Genomic DNA, 20,491 nt, shown 5'->3' with positions numbered 1-20,491 from the left:
GGGGGGTTTTGACGGCGGCGTTTAGGGAATCAAGAGTTTTATTCTCTCGTGTGGAGCTTCGCATCAGTCGTGGGCGCCAGTTGGAAAAGGTGCCCAAAACAGAAAGAGAAACTAATAGCAAGGGAGGGCCACTCCGCTCCCAGCCAAAAAAATCAATGAGGCTGGAGATTCAACACTAGTCTATGGTTTATATGGTGGCCCATAAAAACCCCACTGAAGAAGTATGTGCGGCATGAGATGATTTCTCTCTGGGTGAAATTGGATTAAGCCTGGTGTAAGACTAAAAGTCTGCCCTTTTCTAGCCTCTCCTTCTCTCTCTCTCTCTCTCTCTCTCTCTCTCTCTCTCTCTCTCTCTCTCTCTCTCTCTCTCTCTCTCTCTCTCTCTCAGTCTCAGCCACCCATCAACCATTAAACTCTATAGGAGGAGAAACCTAATTACATGCTGAAAGTGGCCATAGTGAGCACTATTAAAAGGATCCAATTAAAGTTTGGCCGGCGTTGGCAGCAGCATTCTGGTGAGGGATTATTTGCGGAGACGGAATTTGAGCTGTCGCGCGGAGAGAGTCGCCCATTGGCCGAGCGATCGGAGATGGATGACGAGTGGGAGGGGCCTCGGAACGATCCAAGTAATTGGATCCTGAAGTAATGGGTGCTTGCATCAGTGACAGTGTGAGAGGGGGGTTGATGGGCCATATAGTCGAGGCATGTGAATGCATGCGCTGCTGTTGGATTCAATTTTCTTTGAGTTCATTTATTTGGGAGTCGCTGTGTTGTTGCTGCCGAGGAAGCCATGTTTTACAAAGACGGAATTGTAGATTTTGTTTGTTTTTGGCCGTCACACAAATACAAACATTTCGAGAGAGAGAGTGAGGGCCTCATTTTCATATGTCATGTATATGTCATGTATGATGGCCATAAACACAAGTTTTATCAAGCAGATTATTTTATAGTTTCGGTGTGAATGTTTGCTTTTAAATGATTTGTACTTATTTTTGAATTAGTCATATGAAATACACGCGTCTCCCGCTCCGTCCATCATGCTGGCTAAATGAATGGCTGTTTGGCTGTCAGAAGAAATGGCCGCCGTAACTAACAGACTTATTTAATAGCCTCTTTGTTTGTTAAACTCACCACGTTGCTCCTCTCCGTCCTTCAGTCCACCTTCAGCGGGCCGACTATCTGAAACAAGCTTTATTATTATTTATGGAAACGTTTTCTGCAAACCATTGTTTACACCTTGTGCAGCACGTTGCTCTGGAGTCTGCACAAGGAGTCCGTGAGCAAGTAACAGGAAGGAGGATAGGATTCATGAATAATTTGTCATATTTTATCAAGGTTACCATTCATTATTCACGGCTTTGTATTAGCTTGGATACTTAAAAAAAAAACTTCGGACAACTTTTGGAGTGAATTTTAGTTGAGGCATGAAAAATCCAAGAAGCCTTGAATGCACCACTGACAACAAAATCAATGCTTCTTCTTTAAGACGTCAACTTTGGGACATTTTAGTACATATAGATAAAAACATTTTCATACTCCTTCTGCAACAATTACCGCACACACCTCACTGTGTCCAGTGATTCAATTAGATCTGATTTTGTCTCATATGGTTGTGTACAATCAACCAATCAGAGCTCAGTAGGAAGAATGGAGAATGAAGAATGGGGACACCGTCTTCCAAACTCGCTCGCAAAAAATTGGAGACAAGCGTGGGTGAGATTGACACAGCTGTACATGTTGTTTGTCGTAAGTCGACTTCCAGAGATAACGGCTCTTTAAATCTGCATATTTCTTTGATCATGTCGGCAGCATGAAAAAGCCGCTCGCTGCTGATTGGTTCGAGTAAAACGGGACAAAATATCAGAGCAAACTAACATGAACAAAGTGTCAGGCTGAATGATTACAGAGCAACTCAACACCTCTTGAAAAGTCTTCCGAAGCACCTGTTTTATACTGTCTAGCGCTAGCTATAGCTAGATAGATCGATTGAAAATTACCAGTGCAAATTTCCAAATAGCCGTTAATTGGATAAACTGGTCACACATTGGGAATCTAGAATGTTTCTTTCTCACCTAAAAAAATATATAAACCCAATAACAGCTCTTTTTTTCAGCTCAAAAGCAGCTTTTTGTGCGAGTCAAAGATGATACAACTGATAAAACTAATCTTACTGAAGCTGAACATAAAACAACGCAGGAATAATGGCATGTCTCACTCTGGTGTAATCTCCTGTCGCTCTAACAGTAGAGGTAAGGCTTTCAAAGGTTTTACACACACACACACACAGTAGGTCCAATAGCAGGAAAGGGGCAAAAGTGATGGCAGTGTGAGATAGCTAAGCTTGTGGTATTAAAAGGCCAAGAGGTCTCAGTATGAGGTGATTACCGGCCTGCGGCGTGTGATGATTATTCCAGCCTCTCTGACCCAACAGGCTGACGGTTCAAATCCCATCCGCTCGATCCGAAGAGGATGCTGCGAGCGCACAAATTGGCTCCCCCAACGTTGCAGCTGTTGACACTGGAGGACTGGGAGGGTGGATGGTGTTGGATGGGTCGATACACGTCGGGTCGTTGTTCTGGTAGGACGGGCGGTCTGAGGCTCCGGGCTCTAAGCGGTCGTGACAGGGCCCGTCCTGACAAACAGATTGTGTCATTGGGTGGTAATGTACCTGAGCCAGTGGCCCTGGGTTGAGGGGGGGGGGGATTAGGCTGACAAAGCAGTACGTTCACATCCATGAACATTGCTCACGCACACCCTGAAAAAACACCCACCCCAGGGCCACGGATCCAAACGGATGACATCAGTTTTCCCCTTAATCTCTCTGTATCTCTGTCCTCCCTTTCTCTTCTTCTTCTCCTCCTCTCTTTGTACCTGCCATTCGACGGCTGTGTGCGTGTGTGAACGTGTGCGGCGGTCCTCCTCTGGATTCTGAGGAGAAATTGGAGAAAATGAAACAGCCCTCTTCTGTTTTCTATGATATTCTTTTGGTGGATCTCTCCAGATTAAAGTTGGTCGACGCTCGCTCAGCCGCCGCCTGTCACGATTCTCCTCCACAGCTCTGAATTATCGGGGGTGCCTTTTTTATATTATTCTTCTTCGTCTTCATTTCAACCGTTCTCCTTCCTCCCCTCCCCCGCTGCGAACATGAGGGCTTTGATTCCCGTGGAAGTTGGGATGCGGAGCAAGACCAAAGGCGATCTTTTTTAGTGGCGTGCTGGAGGAACAAGAAGAAATCGAGGGGAGCTTGGGATGCGATGAAAGGGGCCATTCACATCTTCCCACGAGAGAGACGAGGATAGAGGAGCTCTGATTCAATTCTCAATGATAACAGATACCATGATGACATCCCTGTGTAGGGGTAGGTTGTTTTTACTCTGTGTATATTTATCCCGGCTGCACACTGTGTCTCATGTGTGGGATCGGCCTATACAGTAGATCCACTTCCTGAATGTCAGGTCTAATTCTCGCTGCCAACTTTTGGGAATCGCTACCACACCTCGTCCCGAATATGTTTGACGCAGCACTTAATCAATACAGAGAGCTCTTTTTCACGGACTCCGTTGTAGTTTATCGCTCCCTGTTAAGTGTTTGACTGCCGTGCGTGGGCTCCAGAGTAACATCTGCTCCGAGCTGGGGACTTGGTATTCACTCGGCATCAACAGTTTGAGATGAAAGTGTCATTAGTGGCCATTAACTGGAGGATGTTTTTCACGCTTCTGTCTTATTATCTGCGTTTGTTGGTATCAGGGGTACAGCCGCAACGCACTCATTATTTTTCATTATCAGCTTATGTGCAATTTGTTTTTCGGGATTAATCGTTGAATTGTTTTGGTCCATAAAATGTTAGAAAATGACTTTGGAATCATGGCGACGTTCACTTTGCCTTCACATATGATAACAAAAAAATGCTGGAATCCGAATGAATATTTGCCAATTTTGCTTCAAAACAGGTTCCAAGGACAAATCATTTATGTTGCTAATTATTATTATGATTCATTTTGTGTTGATTGACTGATAGTTTTGGCTGAAACTGGACTCGGCTCAGCAGCCTTCTTGTTCCTGTCTCACTTTTTAGAGAATTACAGTATGACAAAGTGCATATTATATATATACAGTATATGTATTATATGGCTTTAACCTTATGCCACAAGTTAAAGCACTTCCTCGAGAAAACTAGTTACAATAAATCACTCATTTATACACACCTTCGTCTGGGGGAAGGTGACTCTTTCTGGCAGCAGCGTCTCCTTCTACCTGCTCCAGAACCAGGACTCAGCGTGGGCAGACTGTCGGACAGAATGAGAGGTTTTCTAAAGGGACAAAAAGGGAGAGTTTGTATCTCACACACACACGAGCACAGGCATTGAGCACCTTGATACACAGCTTTGCTGTCTCGCTACTCCGCTGATTGACAGTCAGTGGTGTTAATCTGCAAACACGGATGTAAACAGTGCAAGGTATCGGCTTTGCAAATGTTTTATGAGGAGGGAAATGCATTCAGCATGTTTGTTACACATACAATGCGTTTTGGCAATAAATGGATATTTTCTGTTCGTTTACAAGAAAGCTCCAAATGTAATCGCATTCATTTATTATATCTCCTTGACTTTAAATAATAAAAAATGATAGTTTCTAACTTGCACACGAGTTATTAAACTCTTACTGATGTCAGATCTGCAGAAAATGTCAAAATACCTCTTTTAACTGCATTAATAGATTCACATGAAAGAGTATTTATATTATCAGATGCTACAATCTGTCCTTACCGGATGTAGCTCGGTGGGACTCGAGGCGTCTGCTTCACTCTGACGTGTGTGTTTGAATGAATTAGACTTCAAGAAGCCCTCCTTGATCTCCTTACATGACTTCCTCGCAGTAACAGTGTCACTGTGATTTTTCAAACTACTAAGGATCTTTGCACCTCTGCCGTAGTATCTACATATCAATGTTCCTTAATTACAGTGAGAGGGAACGCTCTCTTGGATATGCGAGCAACATAAATTCAGTTTGGAAAATGCCCATGTGTCAGAAGAGAGAGTCTTATTTGTGAATTAGCGAGGCAGTGAGTTATGTGTTTTTGTGCTTTTCAAATACTGCCCTCCAAGAAGATTCCCCCTGTTGCTTCCTCTATAGCTCTTCATCAGCCCTCTCCACTCAGCTCGGCCTTTCCTCTTCCCTCTCCTTGGGGGGGAGGATGCGGTCGTCAATATCTCTGGCTGTGTTACAGGCGGTCCACTCAGCACCTCCTGGAGGGCAGAGCTATTAATGGCATTCAGGGGAGGGCGGCGGAGGGCCAACAGGCAAGGGGGGGGGAGCGTGGTTCACTGCCTGGCTTCCTCCGATCTATCCCACATTACTGGCTGTCAATAAGCCGGGGAGCAGCACGTCGTCATTCTCACTGAACTTGAATGAACCTGAAATCTCATTAAGCGGGGGGGTGGAAGCGAAGAAATGACTGAACTCCGGTCAAGAACCAAAAGTGAGGTTTCGCCTCTGCGCTTTGCCGAGGGAAGCGAAACATTCCCCCGTCAATGTGATTAGACTGCAAAGCAGTGATATTAGCTTTCATTATCCGCTCAGTGAAAACAGCAGCCTCCTCTGCACTCCCTGCTCAATAGACTTTATTACCACCTAAATGATATGTAATCACAGTTGATTAAGACCCGCTGCATCATCAGTGAAAACAGTGCATAAGCACACTTGCTGTCTGGGAAGGCAAAGTGCAGTGGAAGCAGCTTTCGGTGGCTCGCTGTCCCCCATCAGTCCGTTAGCCCACAGGCGGCAAGCAGGCAGGCGCTGAATGGCCAACTAATCCATCCCTCTAATGCAAGGGCATTACGGCTGCCCGTCACTTCCTAATTGGCTAATGGCGAGATTAGGGTGGTTACAATAGGCTGTGCTGACAGTGTCGTGGCCAGTCATAACAGAGGGCTTAGGGTGTGAAAGGGCAGGACCTACCTTATACATCCGGTCGATTGTCCACAAACACTGGGCTGTTATACAAGTGAATGAAAAGGGGCGGCGGACATTGCTGGAGGCTAGCAGTCTGTCTATAACCCCTGACTCCAGTTTACCCATGACGCAATACTCTTTCAAAGCTGTATGACGCATCGGGTCTAATGCACCTGAACTTGACAGTTCGTTCTTTTTATCAGCAGCAGCAAATGGTTGTACGGCAACAACAGCTGCTGTAATACACCTAATGTAGGATGACATTTTCAATACTTTTACATTCGAGGTTAGTGTAGAGAAGACGGTTAAAGAAACAAGAGAGAAGAGACTGAATCACTGTGGCTGTTATCCAGACGTTTCCTCATTCATGCACCACATAGTACATAACATTCAGATCTACGACACTCAACTGATCAAAGACACTCAACGTATGGCTAACAAGGCCTGTATTTAGCTGTTTGTGTATTTAAACCAGAGGCAAGGCATTCATTTAGAGATGCCTACAAGCTGCTTAACATTAATGTCTACCCAAAGCTACAGCAATAACCGTAAAATATATGTGGTGCTAGTTGTTTTAATGAATTATATATACTGTCACTGCTAACAATTACCAGTGTCATTTGTTGCTGAGTTCCACTAACAATAAAAATAGAAAAATATTTATTTTAGCAGGTATAATGTCTCACTCTCTAAATATACACCATATATCTGCTCATTATCTCCACCAGGAGATAACGAGATTGGCCGTGTGTGTGAGTGAGTGAGTGTGTGTGTGTGCATCTCTGTATCTGTCCACGGCTAATCTTGCCCTCTTGAAAAATGGCCCCAAGGCAGATAGAGTCACTCAGAACTGTGCTGCTGGTTTTAAACAGAAACATAGCGGTACAGTATGCGTGGTCTGTTGTGAATCTGTGGAGATCGGCCATGACAGACGTTAGACTCCCGGCCTGAGTTATGTTCCCATCCATGATGCACACCTGGTGGAGATCTGCTCTCTGCTGATCATGCATTATGTCACTTATTTTCTTGCTCTTTCTCTCTCTCTCTGGCTTTCTGTCTATATTTAGTAGAAGGACACTACACTACAAGTGTTACCATTCACAATTACTGTAACCAGTACATTAGAGACATTGTATTTTCTCTTTTGTTTCGATTGCTTTACACCCTGCTACTTCACTTTATGGAAATGATTCGTTTAAATGCTCATGGTGTAATCATTTCCTCGGGGTCTTTACACACGCTTTGACACGAATACACAGTCGGCTACAATCTGTCTCTGTGATGCCTCCGGATGTTCTCTGGATATGAATCCTTTGTTTCAAATGGAGGCCAATGTTTCCGCTTTCCACAGATCGTCTGGGTCCCACGTTGAGCCTTTTCCTATTGCCTACAGTTATCTCAGGTTATAGTGTTTTTAAAGCGCAATGTGCAAATGTGAAGCCGAGCATAGAGGTCGTGCATTTAATACAGTGTGTTTTCTTTTATTAACGTAGGGCTAGCTTGCAGCGATGTTAATGTATCCTGTAAGGAGCACTACGGTTTGATATCACTACAGGTGTTAGCTGTGACCCGGGGCGGTCGGTAGTGGTGCTCAGCCGCACAAGTGATAGTTGGACTCGTGGCCCCGTGGTTGTGGAGTTGAATCCGGCCTCGAGGACGCACTGGAAAACCGCAGGGTGGCTGAAGGCTACGGGAGACTCAGCCCACGCTCGAACTTAAGCAGCTCTCTCATCCATTACACCTGCTGCCTCCCTTCATACATCCCTGTTTCTCACTCCTACTATCACCATCTCGATGGCCATTATCGTTGCTCCCTCCCTGTCTCGCTTTTTGTGGCCTTTTTATTTCTGTCTGGTGTGTTGAATCGCATCCCAAGAGGAGAAACGGCTCCCATTAATATTTCCTGCACGGTTGCAACAAACGACCTGTTCACCAGTTCCCTATTCATCGCCGTGGTCTGTTTGTTGTCTGCTGGAGACGGCTAGAAGCAGCGGTACAGTTTAAAGGAGGATTTATACTTCTGTGCACTGGTGCGCGGCAGGTGATGGTCCCAGTGAAGGGATTGATTTATAGCGTTGTGTCGCGTCTGTTTGCCGCTTTGTGTCACGCTTTAATTTCAGCGTACCCCAAAGTCATCATCAAAGTATCTTCTTTTATTCACGTTGTGATCTAGAGCGAGAATGAGAAATCATTTATAGCTAAAGTAATGATTAAAGGGCCGGGCATGTTTGCATTATTTTAATTACAAACCTTCATAAGGAGCAGATAAAGGCGGCTAGAAAACAATAAGTGAACTTCTTTAACTCGTATTTACTTTGAAGATATATATTTGTGTTTTTGTGCATCCTAAAGATTTCTGTTCCGGTTGATTTGTTGATTTGTTGACACCTGACCTGTTGTTGCTGTCGGTTTCCGTTGACATCGTAAATTTGTGGGCGAAAACACAAACAATCCCCGTCGACCAATCACAGTTCTCTGTTGCCACCACGGCTCTAATGTAGTTACTGTAGCCCATCAGCTCCAGTGTGCATAGCATCCACTGCTGGACCATAACGTCCTCACACACAGTCTAGAGATCCAGCTTAATACTGAATAAGATCCAGGTTATGTTTTTCATCTGTCTTTCTTTATTTCTCTGTGTCCTTCAGTCTCCTGACTAAACAGGCACCTGGCAGATAGGGAGGGCGTCTGTGCAGAAACAAAACATCAATACTTATTTTTAGTGAGCTTCCCACGCTCCTGAAATGGCCCAAATCCAGAACCACACCTGAGGGGATTTAAAAATCCCATCTCCTGGAGGCTGACAAAAAGATGAACGCAGTATTTACCCTCAATGAGTTTCCCAAATTTTGCTGTAATCAAGGCATCGCAAACAGTTATACACCTTCCTAAAAATATCCGAGATCATTGTTTGTTGCACTCCACAGAGGTCGCTGTGTTTTGAGAACACCACAGGATCATGACCTAGATACAAAGGACTGGAAATCGAGAGGCATTGTGGTTGCCTCCTTTTAGAAATTGTCACCCGAGAGAAGTCCCCGGCAGAAGATGCTGCTAAATATCAAACATCAAAGGTCCCCTTTGAAATGTGTGTGTGTGTGTGTGTGTGTGTGTGTGCGCGCTGCTCAGTCAGTGTCTCCGCCTGCGAGCGAGGCTTATCTGACGGGTACACAAGCCCCCATGCAGACACACAATCAAGAAACTCTCGCTGGAGGTGCGACACACACACACACACAGACATTTTACACAGTTTTTTTTTTCCCCAGCAAATGACGGCATTCCCTGCTGCTCGTTTGCTCTTATAAGCTCTGACAAATTACTCAGTCAGCAGGTTCCGGGTTTGATGTTTTGACTTTGAAGGTCGTCGACAGTACATTTCTGACAAAGTGCATACAGGGTGCCACTTTATTCCGTACGATAGTCGTGTTTGACAACTTGATAGCTTGAGAAGGAAAATACATTTTCTGTAAAGAAAACCAGGGGTTCAACTGCGGCAGTCTGCATCAGACGAGCTGATTTTAACGCCTTTTGCGGCTTAAGATTCTGCATTTAAGGACCAATTAATTAGCATATTAACGAGGCGACTTTGGAAAGGCTTGGCGAGCGGCTTAATGGCCTCATTTGCATTCATTTTCCAATCATGGCATTGTTTGATGCCGTCTGGAGGAAGTTAAAAACCATATCTTTGAACTAGAGTCTTGATTAAAGATGTTTTGCTTTTTCTTCTTATGAAGAGGCAGTTCAGACGTCTTCATTCACAACTGTAGTCCAATAATATCCATTCAACGTTCCTCAAACATCGGACCACCTAAATGTTTGAGATGGACCTTCTTCTTCTGTTTGATGCTGGGGAGGTCAGTACTTGTGACAGTAGTGGGGCTGTTTCCTTCAGACAACACGTCTTAGTTTATTACAACAACACTCCGGCGCGGCACCATCGTGGCTAGATGAGAGAACTCAAAAAGCCGTATAACACAGTTATAATGCCATAAAGTTAAAAATAAGGTGTTGCCAGTATATGGAAAAGAATGGCGCTCCTCTCCTCTCTGCTCTGTATAAACAGCCTGTAGCTCAGTTGAGGTTTCATCAGTTTTTGTCACACGACTGTTGTTCTCAGCCAAGTCGTTCACGGCTTTGTAGTTACACTAAGAGGCGCATAATTCAATGTTTTCCACAGGATGTGGTTCGTGCGAACAAACTATGTTTTACAACATTTTAAATAAGACAAAATCACTTTTAAAAAGCTTAGATTTGGTTATTTTTCCTGAGCATTTTTCCATTTTTTTGTCACTCGGATCATGATTTCTGTTTTTACAGTTTTGCGCTACAATAAATAGTCTAATTTTTAAAAAAGAGAACAAAGAAGTGGGGGCTCTCCCTGGCCCCGGTGTCTGCACAGCTCAGGCATTGTTCCAGCGTTGTGTAGAGATGCAGGAGCAATGTCAGTTGGCCTTTTAAAGTCAAATCGGCCCACGACACCAACCAGGGGTGATCAGTGGCACAGTGGTTCCCCTGCTCACTTTAAAACACACAGATGGATACTTAATATGCTGTGGTGAGGGCCTATCAAGTGTGTTTTACGGGCTCCTCTTTTAGTGTGAACAACCCTTGCTCAGATGTGGAAAAACCCATTCTGCACCTCGGGGGCAGAGTGCCTGCGTGTTATCACAGCCGGGATCGGCTTTAACAAGTCTAATTAGCATCTGGTGACGAGGGAATGTATTTAGGAAGTTGTTTGTACCTCAGTTTACCGTGATAAATACTTTGACACTCTTTGTCTTTTTGTTTTAGTAACTGGAGGAGAGCTGATGAGCGTGTCAGGGAAGTTGACTTTAAAGCTCTGCCACTTACAGGGTAAAAATATATTTTCATCACTTCCCGCGTCGCCGTCAGCTGGCAGAACCGCAGCTCCTGTCGGGGAGTCCTCGACGTGATGTCAGCTCCATGCAAATGGAGTTGATTTCTCCTCTTGGTGTCCAAATTGCATCACTTAGCTCCTGAGACGGTATGCTGCCACTCCCCCCTGAAAGCACACCGCTCAAACATTCAGCCTCAGCTGTGTACGGAAGAAAAAGGCAGAGGGTGGGGGGGGTGGGGGGGGGGAATAAAGAGCACTTAATGAATAGAGCTGGGTCAGGGTCAGCGTGTTTCAGCTCTGGTGTGTTCTGATCTCTCCTTAAAACACTCGACAATGAGTCGCTCTCACTTAAAGTCTCCCTCTCATTCAGCAGCTCAAAGCTCCGGCGGCTCTAACTCCTCTCGCTTATCTCCTGCAGGCACGACCAGGCAGCCCAAGGAGGGAGAGGTCCCGGGGGTGGATTATAAGTTCGTGACCATTGACCGCTTTATGGAGTTGGAGAAAAGTGGAGCCCTGCTAGAGAGCGGAACGTATGAAGGTAAGGGTTCAGTCGAGTCACGCTCGTGATTTGCTGCCGTTGCTCTTTTGTGATATCCTCAAATTTTTTTTTGATTGGACTCATGCCGCGGTGTGGCACCCCTCTCTCTCTCTCTCTCTCTCTCTCTCTCTCTCTCTCTCTCTCTCTCTCTCTCTCCCTCTCTCCCTCTCTCCCTCTCTCTCTGTGTGTGTGAGTGACAGTGGTTTGAATGAATGCTGAGACGGGCTCATCACTCCACGTCCGCACGCTGCAAGTGTGCTTCCACCCATCCATCTTTTGGCTTTGTGGAGACGAGAGTGTCATCAGTCATGTAGGACACTAAAAGGAGTCTTCTGCAATATCTGAATGAAGAGAAGCCAGCACACACACACACACACACACACACACACACACGCACACACACACGGATGCAGTACCTTCAATGCTGGCTCTCTCTTGGCTCGGTCCTGAGCTGCAGAGGCTAATCAAAACAAACAGACACTATCAATCCCCTCTCTCCTGTGGTCAGACAGGCCCGAGGCTTGGGTTTTTAAACCACTCGAATAAATGCAGCCCTCGGTCTGCATTTAGCCGCTTCTAAAGCTCAGGAGACCCCCGCCATCATAACACACAGCAGCTAACGTTCTCCTCTCCCAACTGACTCCACTGCAGGAAGCACAGGGGGGGGGGGGGGGGGGATAGAAAAATGGCAGATGGCCAATTTAACGGTCGGTTTCCAGAAGCAGCGTTAGATCCTTTCAGCGATGGGAGCTGCCTTCCTCGGGGAGATGGAGATGAGAGTTTCTTCTGCGTGGTCACTCGGCCGCCGTGGAGCGTTTTATATTATTTTTATCATTTAAAGGCCAATTAGACGTGGAGGGAAAGCAGAAGGGGTGAAATGTAAAAGGAAATCATTTTTGCCGTCGGAGCAGAAGAAAGGTTCTAGCTGGTTATTAGAAAGAACTGGAAGCTCTCAGGTTCACGTCCCGCTGCGAGTGTCCTTCAGAGAGAATGAACTCCTGACATCTCATTGTTATTCCTCTGTGGGAGGAATAACCTTAGTATTTTGTGAATATTTCTTTCTTCCCTTTCAATGGTATCCTCAATGTTTCTTAGGAACACAACAAGAAGCATGGGGGATAATTTAGCGATATTACAATGTTATGGCACAAACCTTTACATTTTGTGAACCTTCTGTCTGAGAAATCTCGTTTGTTGTGGCTCTAAATCGAGTTCTTTAGTTCAGGTAGCAGTCACATGTTCTAGTAGACCTGTTCTCCAGGTCCATGGGGGTCATCAAAATGATTTGTTTTGAATTATAAAACTGTGCCGGATCATTAAAAAGTGCACATATACAGATGGAGAACATTTGCGTCAATAAAACGAGCCTGTTGTGTCCAGTACTGCCAGCTTTGGACCTGCAGGAGCTCTGATATGATTGTGAGACGCAGCAACAAGTTTAAATTGGTCATTTTAAAAGTCTGGATTTATTAGGACTACGCCAGTCTTGTTACGGTTCAATTCATGAAAGCTTTTAATATCAATTACTTGAAATGTATAAAGGCTGTCAAGTTGAGTCCAAATGCAATTTGAATACAATTACCCTGTGTTTAAAAGAATCAAAGTGTTGTTTACATGATTCAAACTGAAATGTGGTTTTGTTTATCACGGTGAAACAGGCCTCGTGTATTTCGGCTGAAAAGAGGAAGTGTTCTGTCCTGTGGGGGGGTCCACGGACCCCTGAACTAGAGCGCTGTTGGTCCGAGCTCAAGTGTTTGTGTTGAACATATTTTACATCCTTGCTAGAAAAGTAAGTGATTCCTCTAAATTAAAAATGTGTGTGTTAGGATCCTTTATCCATCAGGCTGTTAGCGTCCAGACAGAACGATGAAAAGAAGCAAAAAAAAAAACCGCTTTCCATTTTGATTTTCTATCTAAAAGCATCAAACTAAATGTGATGATCTTGTCTCTAAATGTTGTTGTGATTTTAATCATGATTCGGCATTTCTTTGTCGTCGTGCCCCGAATCATTGGATTTTGTAAATTGAGACTTTAATTTCTTTTTCTCCGTTTTTCTCAGCATGTGAGCGAGAGTCTAGACGGAAATCAGTGCGGCGTGTCAGATGTGACAGCGATTCCCCCACTTACCGGAACTTCAAAGTGCAGGTTTCTGTGATGCTGCTGCGGGTGATTTAAGTTCACGCTCGGACTCGCTCGGACTCGCTCTTTATTTCTCCTCAGAGGCAAATCTTCAGGCTCGTTAAGGCTCCGGGATTTGCGTCTGTGGTTCGGGGCTTCTAATCCCGACAGTCGCCCTAATCTGTTCACAGCTCCTCTCCTCCATTTTTCATTGCAGTCTTCATGTTCTCCAGAACGTGAACTTGATGTTTCCAATTTATGTTATTTTTTAATCTATCTGGCTTTTCTTGTTCCCAAAACTGTCTGCGTTAGTCTCTAATGCTGGAGCCCAGTGAACACACACATTGTCTCCTCGCGTTCGATACGTCCCCTCTTGAGTGCAGCTGAAGGGATGGCTACAGCTAGTTCAGGTCTACTACTGCAGACCTGAACTGTGGCGGATGTCCCCTCAGCTGATTCTCTTTCTTTCATGCTCGCGGATTTAAAAACAACAGCCTCAGAGACGAGTAGCGTCTGATCTTTTAAAAGAAAAGAGCTTCGTTCAGACTTTGGACGACATGATCTGTGACTCAAGCACAAAACCCTGCTGCTGTTGTGTGAAAACCTCCCAAATGTCACATTTTGACTCCGACTACTAGCTTGACTACAATATCTTTTGGAGTTATTTCACTCCAAATGTTTCACAAGCACGAGAGTCGTGTGCCTTCTTCAGGAAACATAGAAACCTTTTCATTTGAAGGGTCAGTTCACTCGTAAAAATACAACACAACTTCCTTATTTACCCCCATGCAGACAGAGTCGCTTTGATTTGCTCGGGTTCTGATATATCCGCTGCTATTTCTATACATACATAATACATACATAATACATAATACAAAAGATGTGAATGGAATTTAGTTTGTTCTCATTTGAAAAGCGTAACATTTAAATGTCTTTCCAGAAACAGTCGCACAGTTACAGTACAGACTCAGCTGGCAGCATTCCTCCACCTTTTAGAAGAAAATAGTCCACAGAAAGAAAATGTTCATATAAAGGAGAAGTTATGTGGTTTTAACAATGACTGATGGAGACTGAGGGCTGCTGTCGGGAGACAAACGGAGGACAGTAAAATGTAAAGTCGACGTAAAAGGCTGGAATGGGCTGTTGAGTCTGAGCCAAGTGGAAAACAGTTCCCAGAGGTGGGTCGTTGCCTCTGACCAGAGACCGAAACATAGAGATTCAACCATATGTCAGACAAGTAAGTGATTGATGTGCAGAGGAAAAGATGGACGGACAGATCTGTGCACGTTAAAGAGTCTTTGTTGGCGAGCGTTACTTTGCTTTGTGCAGATTTTATCGTTAATATTGTAAGACGTGATCTTGAGCCCCCAGCTTGTGTGTTCATGGGTCAGCTGGCTTCAACGTGGAGTTTGACGGGCTGTCAGGAGCCCCTCGTCCTCCCTGTAGCTGGTGCAGAGGTGTCACGGACCTCCTCTACTGTTCCCACTCCTCTCATCCTCATGTCTTTGATCTTCAGGCCTCTTCTCTCTCTCTTTCTCTTTGCATTTACATCATGTGCTTTGGATTTATCTTCATTGCTCTGTGTTTTCCTTTAGTACAGACATATATATATATATATATATGTAAATGCAGAGTTTAGTCATCGTGTGTGTGTCCTTGTTCCCTCTTGATAACAACATATTGTCTTGTTACACTTTAGAGTAAAGGGAACAAGATGAGAGGAGTCTGCAGCCATGCTAGCAGCTTTATGAGGCTGTACTGAGGCACCAAGGTGCTAAACACGCTGACAGGGACCATGCTAACATGCTGATGTTTAGCTGTTCAAATTTGCAACAAACAATTAAAAAGCACTAAGAGGAAAAATATGCATTTTTGACTTTGGGGTGAAGCGTCCCTTTAAGACCACAGTGGTAGACAGACACACGAACAGACAGACATTTGGCTAAAAATAAAAGATGAAAGCAATAAGCACATAAAATGCCTCTAGATGTCCCACAACTCTTCCTCCTCTCTGTTCCAGATAACTTCTACGGCACCCCGAAGCCTCCGGCTGAGCCCAGCGCTCTGCTGCTAAATGTAACGGACCAGCTGCTGCCGGGCGCCAGACCCACCTCCGAGGGCAAGAGGAAGCGTAACAAGTCAGTCAGCAACATGGAGAAAGCCGGCATCGAGCCCCCCGAGGAGGAGGAGGAGGAGAGACCCGCCATCAACGGCAACGGCGTCGCTGTCACCCCAGGTCAGCCCCAAACACGACCTCCGCGGTGCGCAGGGGCCCGAGGTCTCTCCAGGCAGACGCCTCGCCGTGACAGCCCGGTCTCCGAGGTCACGCTCCGGGTCGGGCCGGTCCGATCCGCAGCAGTTCTTGTTTTAAGTCTGGGCTCCGGGAGTGGTTGCCTGGCAACAGAGACAGCAACAGATTGCTTTTACATGTTTTTTCTCGGGAAAAAAAACCCCGATTTCATGGCAGATTATCACTTTTAATTGGCTGCACAAAATATCTTTATGTGCAGTGTAGTGGCATGATATGTAAACTGTGAATTATAATTCACTCTCACACCAGACGTGTTATGATTAAAGCATTAGTGGCGTTTCTCTGTAGAATGCGGAATCATTTATTAGGTGTCATTACCGAGCACCAGATAGCCGCAGGGCGTACACACGTACTCCGTTGCTCTCCAAATCAACAGGAGCCTGCGGCCTCTTTAATAAACAAGGGACATTTTTATTAAGTGTTTTCTCTCACTTGTGATTCAGCCGTGTCCAAAGCCTTCTCTGTAAATCCTGAAAATAGGCGGGAGTGACATTTAACAACGCGCGCCACGAGGCCAAACATCTTGAGGCATAAATAATAGAGAGGGGCCTTTCTTTGTGCTTCCTTAAACAACAGCATTCTGAACGAGGCTGAATACGAAACTCCAGTATCAACTTTACGTTATTTCTTTCTTGCATTGTTTGGATATCAAAGTAGGCACACACACACACACACACACTCACATGCACACGCTTTACACACAAACAAACCCTCTGAATGCATCCCGTGATCACATGAATCATAAAAGAGGCTTTATGAGTTTGATTTTTCTGATTCCAAATCCAAAGCCAAGCTTTGGTCCTGTGACTTCCTGAGCTGGTTCCGTAGCCTCAGGACAAGCGCGTCTCTCACAGCAGTCGCAACACGACGGCGTCACAGCGTTGGGCAGAAGTATTCTTGTTTTCATACCGCAGGGAGCTCAAACAAGGTAGGACGCTTAATTATAGAGAGAAATACATGGTGGTGTATCCTGTACGATATGGTAATAAAACGTTATTTATATGGTATCTTTAAATGTTTACAAAGTAGTTGCTATAAGAAGAAGAAGAAGAAATTGCAGGCTTACTTTCGATGAATATGTAACAATAATACAACTTTATATACAATGTGTGACACTTTTACTAATCTTCACTCAGTGCTTTACAGAATAAAAGAAAGGAAAGACGGACTGAATAATTCAATGCACAAAGTTATTTTAAAAACAAGATTTACCCTAAATATGAAAAAATTACTTTATGTGTATTAAACATTTATAGGATCATTTAAGTGCAGGAAATGAGATAAAAACAAGAGAATTACAGACTTACTGTCGATGAAAATGTAACAATAACACAACTTTTAAGACCATTATGACACTTTTCCTACTGTTACAGAATATAAGACAGGAAAGACACACTGCTTAGTTGAGAACAAGATTAACCCTAGTTGTAAAATGACAACATAAAATGACTTTTATATGTAACAGTAATAAAACTTTATGTACAGTATATGACACCTTTCGTCATGTTTATTAAGTAGAGGATGATTCAGATGCGATGGGAATTAGATAAAAACAAGATTTACTGTGAATGTAAAATTAAAAGATGTGAAAAAGGTTATCGAAAAAGATAATCGATAAAATAAGTAATTTAAAGGTGAAATAGAAAATTACAGAAACGGCAATTAATATAATTAGATTTCCAGTTATTTATAGAAGGCAATGTTTTTGTTCACCTGATCTCCTCGGGTAAGTTATTCCTTGTGGTCCTGAGGGTCTAAGGGTCTGAGACCGTAGACTAGATGTAAAGATGGACGACGCGTCTCCGCTTTCTTCAACTGTCAATCGTGATTTATATATCGCGTCAAATAACTGATTAAAACCAAACTCATCAGAAAAAAGATCCATCAGTGTGATAACAACTACCTAAATGAACAAAAGCCATCTTAACTTTTTCATATGGCTCATGTCCCAGCCGCTAACACGAGACTATGACCCGTAGAGACAGAGCTCGTCGTACTAGATGCACATCAGCATGTCGGAGGATTATCTTATTACCTTACGTCTACTGTAGCTAGCTAAGGCACTTGCATCATGATACAGCATAGCTCTCTGATTCATCCACACAAGCTGTTTACTTCCAGCCAGCAGGGGGCGATACAGATAATTTGGCTTCACTTTTAGGGGAGCTTTCATGCTGTCTATCTTCATGTTCAGTTTATAGTAGAGTAACAAGCTCAGTTACTCTCCAGACTTGATTTAGCACTACTGGGGTCTTTATCTGAGCATCTCAGCTTGCCCAGTGCCCAGTTCTTATCTGCAGTTACTCCAAATGATGCAGATGACACCCGCCGCACTCCTTTGCGCCGAGAGAAAATGCTGGAAACATTTTGGACTGATTCCTATCGGCGGTGGGGAGATGCTCGATAACTCTATGCTGTGCAGTGAGGCGTGTTGGATCCTAAAGTGGGCTGCTGCGCTCAGCTCAGGAGGAGTTTTTCCTCTGTAGACGGACAGAGTGTGGGCTGACCAGGAGAGCTGAAGGGGAATCAATAGAGCGCAGCAGGCTCTGTGATCTAAGCAGATAGCTAGCTCGCTCTTTTCCCTCCCATAGATTATCTCTCAATCCCTTCCTCTCATTCGTCCCTTCTCCACTTCCCTCCTGCAGCGCTCGTCTGGGAAGCACACACACACACACACACACACACACACACACACACACACACACACACACACACACTTGGCATGTCTTTCTCTTTCTTCCATACACACCATTTCTCTCTCAGTGTGTGAATGCGCTGCCACAACTCAAACTAGGGCATCACAGCCAGCTTCTCTCTCCATCTCTTATTGTCTCTTCTGCTTTATTCGTCTTTCTGTCTTGTCAACCTCCATCCCCCCCCCCCCCGAGTCACCGCCTCTCGCTCACCTTTCTCTGATCATTCCTTCCTTTTTACTGTCTCCATCCTAACCCCCCGACTCTAAATCAGTCTCCTTCTCCCTGCCTCCCACGTCTCCGCGTCCCCGCTTCACCCTCGTCATCCCCCTCTCCTCCCCGGAGCAATAAAACTGGTGTCTGACGCATTCCTGCTCTCTTGTCACCTCAGAGTCGAGCGAACATGAGGACAAGAGCACAGACGCTTCGGGGGACATCGCCCCGCAGAGCATCCCAGCAGAGGCCCCACCTGAGGCGCCCAAAGAAGACGGACAGTCCCCGAAAATGACGCTACCCAAACCAGAGGAGAACGACGAGCTAGGGCCACTGCCGGACAACTGGGAGATGGCATACACAGAGAAAGGAGAGGTGTACTTCATAGAGTAAGTGTCACGGGTACATCAACTGTATCCGGGACTGTCATACTGTATCACCGATGACACCTGGATATTCTAGTCTACGGCATTCATAAAACCCATTGCAATAAGATATAAATAACTCACCAGATGGAAGGCAATCTTCCTTTGCGACTTTTAAAGCAGCAGTCATTGATTTTTATGGCCACCTGGAAGCAGCAGAACAAGCTGTAAACACAACAATGACATATCGCCATCTTATAAAGTTGATAAGGCGAACGTGTTAGCGAACTGTTGCCTACTTAGGGATACAGCAGACGCGGAGCCACAGTAGCATTCAATTCACTCCTCTGCTGCAAATGGAAGTGATGCGCTGAGAGCGAACCAAAGCAATGTTTAGGCCTGAAAACCACAGCAGTGAGATAAAAGATGCTGTTAAATATCGATTAGTGCCGCTTTAAAGTAGTGGAACTAAAAGAAACAGCCGCGTGATTGTTCCCGAACAACTTTGCTTATGTTCCAGCAACATGAGTTCATATTTTCATTCTCCAGCAACAAAATGAAGTTGAACCAGAGTTACTACATTACGGCTCGGTAACATCTAAATTTACTCCTGTATATTCCCTTGTGTACACACACACACACACACACACACACACTAGTACACACACACTGAGGTCATAATTAATGCTGGCTGGTTTAATGAGATTTAGAGGTCCTTAGAAATACCTTGCTGCACAGAACTCTGTTAGCTCTTAAGTTGAATTCATTGGAGTTGTTAGCTTTTTTACAGCTGCAGTAAAACCGTTGGAGGTGAGTCTTTGTTACTTAAGCGTAATGGAGTAGCTGTGTGTTTGTGTGGTGGTGGTGGTGGTGGTGGTGAGGGAATTATCTGCTCATGGACGTGGACATGTGTACTTGTGTAGCATCAATTAATTGTAGCCATAACAGGAAATTCTGCTATTAGAAATACTTTTTTTTATCGCATCAATAGATCATTCCAGTCATTAGGCTAAATTTCTCCATAGCGTTGATTGAATCCCGGCGCACTTGAACGCATCATAAACTGTTAGAAGCTGCGCAGCAACACCCGCCTAAGAAATGAGACAGCTGTGATTTTCATCCAGCCGGGCACGTGTCTACTTGCCACAGAGGCAGACTTTTAATTCCCCCCCCCCCCCCCCCCACCGCTGCAGACGACTCACCATATGTCTCCTCCCCTAAACAGACAAATCTCATGCTCCCACACCCATCAAGCACATGCAGTTGGCCCACTGAATTTGCAGCTTCCAGTTTTTTGTCTGGGCGTATGTGATGCCGTGCCAAAGTGATAGCAGCCGCCAAGAGGACGCTTGCCTTTGATTGGCCTCCATACAAGATCAATTTCTTTACCTGCAGCCCCTTGAAGTGAGGCGGCTGAGGAGAGGAATGGAGGCGGAAGGAAAA

The 20,491-nt window shown here is 44.8% G+C and overlaps 1 protein-coding gene across 1 annotated transcript in view; it reads left to right on the top strand.

Annotated features, from left to right (window-relative positions):
• Positions 1–20,491, top strand: part of magi2a (membrane associated guanylate kinase, WW and PDZ domain containing 2a) — a 159,929-nt gene that overhangs the window by 88,392 nt on the left and 51,046 nt on the right. The window contains exons 3-5 of the mRNA XM_076111856.1: positions 11,229–11,348; positions 15,487–15,702; positions 18,862–19,072. Coding sequence (XP_075967971.1) covers positions 11,229–11,348; positions 15,487–15,702; positions 18,862–19,072 — 547 coding nt within the window. The remainder of the gene's footprint in view (positions 1–11,228; positions 11,349–15,486; positions 15,703–18,861; positions 19,073–20,491) is intronic.

This window comes from Anarhichas minor, unplaced genomic scaffold (genome assembly GCF_050575085.1).
Source record: "Anarhichas minor isolate MPS153535 unplaced genomic scaffold, ASM5057508v1 ptg000045l, whole genome shotgun sequence".
NCBI lineage: Eukaryota > Metazoa > Chordata > Actinopteri > Perciformes > Anarhichadidae > Anarhichas > Anarhichas minor.
This window is presented reverse-complemented; position numbering and strand designations above follow the sequence as displayed.